At 43.4% G+C, this 11,625-nt stretch overlaps 1 protein-coding gene across 4 annotated transcripts; it reads left to right on the forward strand.

Annotated features, from left to right (window-relative positions):
• The first annotated feature begins 3,956 nt into the window (after window positions 1-3,956).
• Window positions 3,957-10,648, forward strand: jagn1a (jagunal homolog 1a). 4 transcript variants are annotated; one of them, XM_042334638.1, is made up of 3 exons: window positions 3,957-4,064; window positions 5,782-5,892; window positions 8,674-10,648. In XM_042334638.1, exons 2-3 carry the CDS (start codon window positions 5,804-5,806, stop codon window positions 9,134-9,136), a joined length of 552 nt encoding a protein of 183 aa, XP_042190572.1. In that variant the 5' UTR covers window positions 3,957-4,064; window positions 5,782-5,803; the 3' UTR covers window positions 9,137-10,648. The 4 variants fall into 4 exon arrangements, with proteins under 4 accessions (XP_042190572.1, XP_042190571.1, XP_042190573.1 ...); XM_042334637.1 differs by having other exon boundaries at window positions 3,958-4,056; XM_042334639.1 differs by lacking the exon at window positions 3,957-4,064 and adding an exon at window positions 4,116-4,136.
• The last annotated feature ends 977 nt before the right edge of the window (window positions 10,649-11,625 follow it).

Below are 11,625 nucleotides of genomic sequence, written 5' to 3' on the forward strand. Positions count from 1 at the left end.
TGCCCTCTATTGTCAAACATTCAACACTGCAAGGCTACAACCATACACTTGACCATGTGCAGTAAGTTACGAACATTTTTCTTTCGGGATTTGGAATGTATGAGCAGATATAGTAGATGTCTGAGAACAGAAGTCTAGAGGGAGTGTTTTTCTACTCTTTATGTGCGAACAAATATGTCGATGGAACAGCTAATGACAGGCTGGTTAATCTGAACGCCGAAGCATCAATCCTCAGTCCTCTGCGGTGAAATACAATCATAACCAGTATTTAATGAAAATAGTCTAACATTTTGAAACATCTCACTTTGCAACGTAAAGAGACTTTTATTTCATTTAATTCCTGGAATTTGTTCAACTTTCAACAGCTCTGTGAAGGTGAGGGAAGAGCAAGATTTGCACCCAATGTCTGTTAGTGTCTAATGATAATGGGGGACTTCAATTATCCCAACATAGACTGGCAAAACAACAGCGCAAAGGGCAAGGAGGGGGAAAGATTCCTAAAGTGCATACAGGACAACTTTCTTGATCAGTACGTTTCCAGTCCAACAAGGAAGGAAGCAGTGCTGGATCTAGTTCTAGGGAATGAAGTAGGGCAAATGAAGCAGGTTTTAGTGGGAGAGCATCCAGGCAATAGTGATCACAATATCATTAGATTCAGAGTGCATATGAAAAAGGACAAGGAACCATCAAAGACGAAGATATCAACTGGAAGAGGGCAAATTTCAGTGAGTTAAAAAGGGACCTAGCCAAGGTGAATTGGAAAGAAAGGTTGGCAGGTAAAACAACTAAAGAGCAGTGGAAAGTCTTCAAGGATGAGATAGCTCGGGGACAGAACAAATACATTCCGACAAAAGGGAAAAGTAGGGCATCCAAACCTCTGGAATGTCCTCTCATTCAAGGGAAAATACCTCCAATAACCCCAGGATGACGAAGGTAATTGTGTCTAGAATGAAGCAAAAAAAGGAGGCATATGACAAATGTCAAACACAAGATACAAAAGACAAACAAATAGAGTATAGGAAGTACAGAAGAGAACTGAAAAAGGAAATAAGAGGGGCAAAAAAGAATATACAAAAAATGGTTAGCAGGTAACATTAAAGGGAATCCTAATTTTTTTTTACAAACATATCAAGAAAAAAAGGTTAGTCAAAGGTAGGGTGGGGCCAATTAAGGACCAAGGCGGAAATCTTATTGTGGAGGCAGAGGGCATGGCTGATGTACTGAATGAGTACTTTGCATCTGTCTTCACAAAAGAAGTGGATGCACCAAATGCCACGGAGGAGAGGGTAGAGGAAATGGATAGGATAAGTATAAACAGAGAGCAATTACGAAAAGGTTGACTGGGCTCAAGGTAGATAAGTCGCCCGGTCCGGCCGGGATGCGGCCCAGGGTACTATGGGAGGCACGGGTACAAATAGCGGAGGCTTTGGCTAAAATTTTTCAATCTTCGTTGGAAACAGGGGTGGTGCCAAAGGACTGGAGAGTGGCTAATGTTACTCCCCTGTGCAAAAATGGGCAGAAGGACAAACCTGGGAACTACAGGCCAGTCAGCCTAACATCAGTAGTGGGGAAACTCCTGGAGACTATAATCTGGGACAGAATACATCTTCACTTAGAAGAATATGGGTTAATTAGGGGCAGCCAGCACGGATTTGTTAAAGGCAAATCTTGTCTAACAAATCTAATAGAATTTTTCGATGAGGTAATGGAGAGGGTGGGTGAAGGTAGTGCAGTAGATATAGTTTATATGGACTTTCAAAAGGCATTTGACAAAGTGCCACATGAAAGACTTGTAAGAAAGATAGTATAAAAGGGAGAGTGGCAGCATGGATCCAGAACTGGCTGGGAGCCAGAAAGCAGAGAGTTGTGGTGAACGGCTGCTTTTCTGACTGGAGGGAAGTGTACAGTGGCGTCCCCCAGGGATTGGTATTGGGACCACTGCTCTTCTTAAGATATATAAATGGTCTGGACTTGGGTATAGCAAGTACCATTTCCAAGTTTGTGGACGACACAAAATTAGGTAGGATAGTAAACAGTGAGAAGGATAGCAGCCAACTGCAGGTAGATATAGACAGAATGGTAAAATGGGCGGACACATGGCAGATGAGTTTCAATGTGGAGAAATGTGAGGTAATGCATTTTGGAAGAAAGAATGAAGGGAGGCAATACAGGCTGGTAATACAATCTTAAGGGGGGTGAAGGAACAGAGAGACCTGGGGGTTCAGGTAAATGAATCCTTGAAGGTGGCAGGTAGATAAAGCTGGAAAAAGGGCATATGGGATACTAGGCTTTATAAATAGGGGCATAGAGTACAAGAGTCAAGAGGTTATGATTAACCTATATAAAACACTGGTTATGCCTCAGTGAGAATACTGCGCCCAGTTCTGGGCACCACACTATAGGAAGGATGTTAAGGCATTGGAAAGGGTGCAGAGGAGATTTACAAGGCTGGTACCAGGAATGAGGGACCTTGATTATGAGGAAAGGCTAGAGAGGCTGGGATTATTCTCATTGGAGCAGAGAAGGTTACGAGAAGACTTAATAGAGGTTTTCAAAATCATGAGGAGATTTGATAGATTAGAAAGGGAAAAACTGTTTCCACTGGTGGATGTGTTGGTGACTCAAGGTCACAGATTTAAAATAGTTTCTAAAAGAAGCAGAGGGGAGGTGAGAAGAAATATTTTCATACAGCGAGTTGTTCGAATCTGGAATGCATTGCCTGAAAGGGTGGTGGAGGCCGATTCGATAACAACTTTTAAAAACGCAGTGGATGGGTATTTGAGGAGGACGAGTTTGCAGGGTTATGGGAAAGGGCTGGGGAGTGGGATTGACATGGCATTGCTCTTTTCAAAGAGCCGGCACAGACTCGATGGGCCGAATGGCCTCTTTTTGTGCTGTAAGATTCTATGATTCTATTATGTCAAACCCTACAAACTTGCATCTTCTCATCACAGCATCTGCTGTTTTCTAAATGAATGCAGCATCCTGGCTTCAACCACCCCTTCCGGTAACCTACTCGTCGTAAATTACCCTCTGAGTAAAGGAGTGTTTCCTCGTGTCTGTCTGAAATTGCCATCTGCATTTGCAAACCTAAAAATATTGTTTTTAGGTTTGCAAATGCTCCTCCTCCTCTCGCCTCCTCCATTCGCCTTACTCGGGGTTGTTGTGCAATTCCCACCCTCTCCATCATCAAAAAAAAGAAATTCTTGCATTTGATCTCTCGCGATTTACCGCGTCTCCGAGACGTCTCAAAGCGCTTCGCAGGATAGACCAGAGTGAATACACCGCGTATTTTGTGGGTGAAAAGCGGCAGCAGCCGATTGCGCACAGCAGCGTTCCAGACAGAGTCGTGGACTGAGCGACCAATTTATTCTTTTTTTTGGAAGGAACCGTTTACCCCCCTCCCCCCCACCCACCCACCCCCCCCCCCCGGACAAGCGATCCTCCAATCGACTAACAACCGGGTTCCCACTTACTGCTACGCTCGGTCAACAGAGGCGTGCGGAGCAAGGAGACGCGCCCAACCTTTTGCCCTGCCGGGAATGGAACCCGGGTCCTCTCGCTCGCCAGGCGAGTGCCCCGAGGACCGCCGAGCGAGCCACGGGACTCAGGCCCTACGCCCGTAACCCGTGGAAGGCCCGGCCCCCCGCCCCCCCGCCCTCACACCCGGCCCTCTCTCCTTGCGTCCCAGTCCCCTGTCCCCTCCTCCAATCCTGGCACCTCGCTTCCTCCCGACCCTACTCTGCAACCCAATGGTCAAGGCTGTGGGGAGGACACACGGTCGCATTGGGTTCAGTGCTAACACCTGGTGCCTGCAGGTGGCGCTGTGGGAGTGTAAGGGGGTGGCGGCGGGTGGGGGGGGGGAGGGAGGGAGGGAGCGGGGAGGGGGAAGAGAGTGTGCGCGCGCGTGTGTATTTGATGCGCCTGCGCGGGAGGGAGGTGGGGGGGGAGGAGTGGGCGGCGCGCGGCGGCGGCGGCGGCGCGGAGCATGCTGGTCTCGCGCGGAGCATGCTGGGTCTCGCCCGGCTGCTCGATCAGGACAGAGAGGGGACGCCGGTTAGTCGGTTGGTCGCTCGCGCGCTCTCTCCTCTGTCTCTCTCTGTCTCTCTCTCTCTCCGACGACGACGACGACTTCTGTGAGGATATTGACCGTTATTTGTTCGACCATCAATTCCCTCCTGAAAGAAGCGCCCACCGGACTCTCGTGTTCAGGAGGGAGGGAGGGAGGGAGGGTGGGTCGGTCGTCTCTCTCGCTCTCCGCCAACCGCCCACTCACCTCACCCCACCCCACCCGGCGCACTATTTGGCAGCGAGGTGACGTTGCGTCAAGGCCCGGTCCGGCCCCGCCCGCCCGCCCGCCCTCCGCCCCTCTCTCCTACCCCGGCGCAGTATCTGGCGGCGGCGGCGGGCGGGCGCCTCAAACTGCACCCCACCCCCTCCCTCCCTCCCTCCCTCCTCCTCCCCCACTCCCCCACTCCTCCTCCCCCACCCCCCCACTCCTCCTCCCCCACCCCCCCCCCCCACTCCTCCTCCCCCACCCCCCCCACTCCTCCTCCCCCACCCCCCCACTCCTCCTCCCCACCCCCCCCACTCCTCCTCCCCACCCTCCCCCCCCCCCTCTCCTCCCCCCCCCCCCCCCACCCAGAGCGGGAACCGCCCTCTTGACTTCTCTTTGCCGGTGTTTTATTTGGAAAGGAAAATAATAATAATCATTAATAATAATGGTAATAATAATCCTTGCGTTTGATGTAGCGCCTCATTCACGTCTTCCGTCTAGACCCCAGTCTCAGCAGCGCTTCGCAGGACGGGCAGAAATAGGGGACGGCCGCCGTTTCGCCGGTAGTTCCTCGGCTCCTTGAAAGGACTCGACAGGATTTTAAAGGGATGTTTTTTTTTTTGGGGGGGGGGGGGAGGGAGGGCAAGCGGGTACTCTGACCTCCAGGGTCGGCAGGTTGTGAGTTCAGTCAAGAACCCCCCACCCGCACAGCCACCCGCACCCCCACTCGTTTGCGGCTTTCCATCTCTATCGTCCTCTCCCTCGCCTGACCCACACAGGCCACAGGGTAGCGCGTGGCGTGCCGCGTTGTCGGAGGCGCCATCCCTCGGGTGGGATGCTGAACGGAGAGCCCGTCCCCTGCCAGTTCGGGCGGGCGTTAGACGTTAGAGATCCCGTGGCACTCCCCGGAGTCCCGTCGCTCATTGGTTAGAGCACTCGCCTCGGAAGCGAGAGACTTGGGTTCGACTCCCGGGCAGGTCAGGGCGAAACGTTGGGCAAGTTTCCTTACTCCACACGTCTCTGTTTACCTCGTCAGTAAGTAGGAACCTGGTTTTCGGACGATTGGCGGATCGCTTTTCCGGAGGGGCAATAATTCGTTCAAAAAAAAAAAAAAAATCAATTGGTCACACGATTGTTCTTGGGACACTGCTGTGCGCAATTGGCTGCCGTGTTTTGAGACATCTCAAAGATGCTATATCAAATGCAAGGATTATTATTATTCGAAAAAAGAAGGGAGTTTCTCCTGGTGTCCTGGCTAACAACCCCCTCAACCCCGAGGTAAAATTGGTGCTGCTTCATAGCAGCTGAAGGTCCTATGAGAGAGCCACAGAGCAGCCACTGGTGTAAAGAGAAGAAAGAGAGAAAGAACACCTTGTCAATTTATTTTGTGGGACTGCCATAAGTAGGCAGGTGCACTGTAAACGCAAAAACATACTTAACATTTTTTTTCACTTTAATACTTATGAACCATAGCACCTGTCAAATGCTCCTTTATTATCCCTTAGGTTCTGAAATAGATTATTCACCATGGCATCCCGTGCTGGTCCCAGGGCAACAGGAACTGATGGCAGTGACTTCCAGCACAGAGAGAGGGTAGCTTCACATTATCAAATGAGGTAAGTTTTATTGATTTTGTTTTAACGTATCTAACCAGATTAGCCCTCAAAAACATGCCTCATGTTTGGATTGAAGACCTAAGAAAATAAAACAATTGTAGTTAGTTTTCCGTATCAAATACATACTTAGTATTACCCAAAGGTTTCTTTTGACCATTTGGGATTTAAGAACCGAATTTCTAAACCATGCCCAGAGTTAGTACAATGACAGAGATAGTCAAAATCTACTTTTGGAACATAACTATTTCTCCATTCAATCAGGTAATCAATCCAATTTCAAGTACAAATAACATATAGGTGGATTAATACATAGCTTTATTGAGATGTTTCTGTTATACTTGTTTATGTTACCTTTCCCAATCTATGAATATAAGGCCTGGTGTATACTGTAACCTTAATGTGTTGCCTCCTGTTCTCAGGCACTGTTCCCTGGAAATGTTTCCCTTTTATTAGCTTTATTAAAGCTTCAATGGTGTAACTTGGTATAGTCCAAAATATTTATTTTAGTTAATATGTTTGCTTCAGCATGTGAGGTTTTCCACATGTCATAATAGTAGTGTTACATCAGACTGGTATTCCTGGTTGACTTCCTCTTCGTAAAGGCAAATTTCTTGAATATCACAGATTTCTTTCCAGACACTAACATATGCATGACGTCTATCTTTGTGTCTACCTATCTGACATGATTTAGAAACCTTGAGCCCCACCTTCTAAAATAGCCCAGTGCCATCCCAAATCATTTTCTCTTTTTGCTTGGAAAGTTATGGAGAAGTTATTGTTGTTTACAACTTCTTCCAGCCAGTCTAGAAATGAAAAACAGTGCAACCCATCCCCAGAGTTCACTGAAGTGTCATTCTTGAAACTGAATTTGGTAATACTTAATAGCACAGATATTGGCATGTACTGATACACTGCAAAATCAATTTATATATTGATTCTGGATGAGATTGAGGTGCTGATTGTACGTCCAAAGTCCTCACTCCTGCTGAGAAACCCATAGTTGACCCAGTTTCTCTTACAAAAAACAAGTTAACAGTCAATCAAGGAATACTCTTTGCACCATATTTAATGGTTTCTCAATACAGTGTCTTCTGCAGTTACTGCCTTATCTCAGCATTTTGAGAATATCTATAACATTGATATTAGGAATATTAGGATCTTCTCTGGCAACTGTACCTCTAGTAATCTAAAGTCTCGATAGGGGAAATTGCAACTACTTCTCGTGCAGTTAAATTTTCAATTAGGTATGGATTCTATCTTACCTACAGTAAGACTACACATTCAAAGTTCCCTCTTTTGTGACATGTTACGGCTTCAGGAGGTACCTCTTTGACCATGTTTTCCCTCCCCAGGCCCATTTAGCTTCCACCCCAGCACAGATGCCCAGACAGCAGTGTTAAAAGCTTTGAGATGTCCTTCCAACATGAAAGACACTATTACAAATGTAAATTGTATTGAAAACTATAAGAAAGCTTTTTTTTGTGCATGCTCATATTTAAAACTCAGGTATTTCTGCTGCATTTGCAATCAAAAACTGAGAATGCAACCCAAATTAAGGCCTTATATATGTAGATAATGGGAAACAACTAAGCTTTTAAAGGAGTATCACAACGGTGGGTTTTCCGTGTAAGGCAGCAATTTGCTTTTTGTGTATGCACTTGAACAGAGATTGCGTTAAGGTTTTTAAAAATGTGTATCGTATACATATGGGTAAGTGAAAAATGCATAAATGCTAAATAATCATGCAGACACAGTGAATCAATGCGGACCAATCAACTGGTACGTTTTGTTTTAGTCCAACCCCCAAGATCTGTCGAACAAGATATCTTGCTACATTTTCCCAACCATTTCATCAATCGGTTTTCTGATGTATCTGACTCCGGTCAGATAACACAACTTCAACTGATGGTGATTGTATCATTTGAAGTGTAAAAATGCCTGTCATTACTGAATCATGGATTGTAAAATAAATGTACACGGTGAGCTGATTTTTGCATACAGGCAGAATTTTTTGCGTAATACACATAATTTTGTGTTAAAGGGATCAGTATCGACCTATTATAGATAATAAGGAAGGCTACACCATGGTCGGGGTTGTTTTCCCTGATGGCATCCTTATCGCATATTTTTCACAGCCATTGTATTCACTGGGTTAAGACGTAATACTGCATCCTACCATTGCAACCTGCTGTGCTACAGGCCATTATTAAAATTTTATGTGAATTTTTAAAAATGTTTTCATGTACTATTTTTCTGTCAGTTGTAATAGATCTTGCTATTATTTTCCTCCCAACAAGAAGCTGTGCCCGGGATTCCAATAATGTTGCTGTAAGATAGCTACCAAAAGATCTGTGGCCTGAAATTCCACTTAGCCTTTAATGGATTTTAAAACCATTTTATCTGAAATTCAAGATCACACAGTATGGCGGAAGATTCTTTCTGTTGTAATTTTGAAGCATGATCTTAAACGTTGAAATAAAAGGGTCTGACAAATAAGAGTTGGTGGAATTTCAGGTGACTTTTTTAAAAAAAGATGAATTTATGGAATGCCATTTGGAAGGAAATCATTTTGGGAACAAGACTGATTCAGTGTTTCTTTGGGACAGTGCCAATATACTATTTACTCTGTTGGGAAGTGCACTATCGATTTAGAGGTGTTAATTAGAATGTGCCTTTCTAAAGTCAGATTAGTTTTTGCAATCCAAAATATTTTAAGTTCAGTCGAGATAAAACAGTCTAGAACGTTGCCTTATTTGTTCTTATTTGTGCTTTCAATTCTAGCGTAGCTCTGAAGATGAAGATCAAGAAGTTGATAATTGCTCACCTGGTAATCTGGACTCTACTCGTTCTTCAAGTCTTTGTCAGCCATATGAAGATCGTGTCTCATGACCTAGTAGCTCTGCCGTACCAATGGGAATACCCGTACATTCTCAGCATCATACCATCATTCTTTGGTTTCATCTCTTTCCCTCGTAACAACATTAGCTATTTGGTTATTTCCATGATCAGTATAGGTCTCTTCTCCATTGCCCCTCTTATTTATGGCAGTATGGAGATGTTCCCTGTGGCACAGCAGCTCTACAGGCATGGTAAAGCCTTCCGCTTCATCTTTGGCTATTCTGCAGTGGCTGTCATGTACTCCGTCCTGGCCATTGCAGTGCAATTGCATAGCTGGCAAATCTACTACAGCAAGAAATTGCTAGACTCGTGGTTTACTTCCACCCAGGAAAAAAAGAAGAAATAGTTAATTGGAGAAAGAAGCTGTTGGAAACTGAATGAAAAGCCACAAAGTTGGTTTATGAACAATGATGAATTTGGTGTAATGGGACTGCATCAGTCCAATAAATATAAGATTTTAGGGCTTTAACGCTGCAGTACCTCTTGTTATCTTATGTAAGCTGTTGTTTTAATTTACACTTGGGCTTTTACTTCTACACCAAAAGAAATTGTGTTTGGGAAATTGACACTCCCCAATTTCATCAAGGATATCTGACTGATGTTACTAGCTGTAGATGTCATTTTATAACTGTTAAGAATAATATTATCTATTGTCATTGTAATTCTGCAATTCCAGTGAATGTAGAAACATTGCCAGATACTGAGCTTTTTTGCTCAATTCAAAACATGTCATAGTTATACTTCCTATTTGCTTGTTATACAGTAGTTACCATGATTATCAGAGCCTGACTTTCAAAAAGGATAAATGGGTGTCTTGATTATTGTTTAAATATTTTTAAAAGATTGTGATATCCCAAAGCTATGTAATATGGCTAAACCCTGTGTAATTGCCAGATTGAAGTATCAAATAGTGGCAGGACAAAGTTCCTTTCACATGTCACCCAAGCTTCCAGCAAACCATACATGAATCTATCAGAATCAGATGGGATATCCAGTACCATTAGATTCACCAAATCCTTGTAGTGCATGTCAAACACAGGTTTTTTTTTAAAAAAACTTGTCCTCACTTAATTGAGTATTTTGCTTGAAATGTTTTGCCCAACATAGTTGAGAGCAGTTAAGCTAGTCATGTACTACCACAATTTCTTAGTCATGGAGTACTGTCTAATGTTTTTTCTAACTGCTCCCTAAATCTATTGATATTCCGTCCCTATATGAAGCTTTGAAGTTCATTACAGAACATGCTTGTACTTAGGAAGTAGTTCCTGTTTATTGAAAGGATCTGTTACTGTTTATAATGTCTTGTGTAATGTTTGTGTAAATTATATTTTGTGTTGCATAGTCTTGACTTAAGGAATTTGTGCATTATACACCCTATGTTTTTAAGAAATTCCCTGGAATAACACTACTTTATATGCCAGTGCAGTATAAAGCTGCTTTCCACACATTCACGTTGGTGTAACAAAAGTTAGCGAGACACAATTTAACAATGTGTGAGTTTCTTGAACATTTGCCTCTGAAAATATTGCATATGGTGATGCATTGTCCTTTGGGTTCTGTGAGCTGCATAAAATATAAGGATTATTACTGATAGCTTTCATGCCACCCATGCTTTTGATTTAGGGAATGTTCGAAAATAAATGAGTTTTTTCCAGTGTTCTAGCGAACAGTTTCCCAGGTAAAGTTGACCATTTACTTCATGGCTGTGTGTGAGTCTTTGCTGTTTGCAAATTGGCTGCAAAGTTTCAGTAAATTTGTGAAACAAACTGTTTGAGACATACTCCTAATGTGAAAGACACTATCTCAAATGCAAGGATTATTATTACTGTATAATCATATCAAAGTGGCATTGAATCCATGGGACAGGTGGGAAATATTCTTTGTTTCATTCTAGTTCAATGTTAAGGATTTAGTACCTTGTTTATGCTTGGACACGAAGCAGGAGGCTAGGATTAAGCATAGATAGGAACTTCCTCTTGTAATTAAATTAACGTTGGTACCATAAAAAAACTTGAGAATGGAAATTTGTAGGAGGAATGTGGTAGTCACTTGTTTTTTTGAAAATGATCACTCTGACTATCCAATTAGATTTGCACTGAGTAATTTTTATACTGCAGTGTTGTGAATAATACTCTTAAAAAATCACTTCAAGTTAGTCGTAACAGCATGTGCTTTCAGATTCTGCAGCTCAATTCTGTGTTCCAATTTTCATGGTGCAAAGGAACATAAATCTTACATTGACATGGTTTGAATTGAATTACATTTTTGATGCCTTATTTGCAAATCCAAACCAAATGGCTTTTACAATTGTTTTCCTGTTTCAACTTCTGTTATCAAATGAAATGTTTCTTCATACTGCTTTCATAACATTAGAAAATTAATGTATTGTGGCTTTTGGTGTAAATCACAGCTTGTGCATGAGCCATATATTATAAAAAAGTTGTGCCTTGTGAATAAAGTTGCTACGCAAAAAACTATGTAGAAACTGTCAACTGCTTGTTCAAAGGAACCGACTTTTAATTGGTTGTAACTTGTTTGGGAGAATGATGGATTTCGCAATAGTGCGATTACTTATGAGTACTCATGGATGCAATAGTACAGTTATTATAAATCATTATTACAAGCTTTTCCTCCCTCACCTCCCGTGGACGTGGCTAAAACTGAGGTCAAGAGGTTAAGATGCGCCAAAAAAAATTAAGCTGCCAATCCAAATAATATTCATTAAAATTCTTTTGGTTTCCGTTGGGTAGCAAAATACTGTGTTTTGTTACTTAGAATCATAGAATCTTACAGCACAGAAAGAGGCCATTCGGACTGATGTGCCTGTGCCAGCTC

This window comes from Callorhinchus milii, unplaced genomic scaffold (genome assembly GCF_018977255.1).
Source record: "Callorhinchus milii isolate IMCB2004 unplaced genomic scaffold, IMCB_Cmil_1.0 Scaffold4, whole genome shotgun sequence".
In the NCBI taxonomy this organism is placed as follows: Eukaryota; Metazoa; Chordata; class Chondrichthyes; order Chimaeriformes; family Callorhinchidae; genus Callorhinchus; species Callorhinchus milii.

Excerpts from the sequence above, each read along its gene's own strand:
- jagn1a (XM_042334638.1), top strand. The coding sequence starts at position 5,804 with ATGGCATCCCGTGCTGGTCCCAGGGCAACAGGAACTGATGGCAGTGAC. Across the intron at positions 5,893-8,673 it reads GCTTCACATTATCAAATGAG|CGTAGCTCTGAAGATGAAGA; the intron begins GTAAGTTTTATT and ends TTTCAATTCTAG.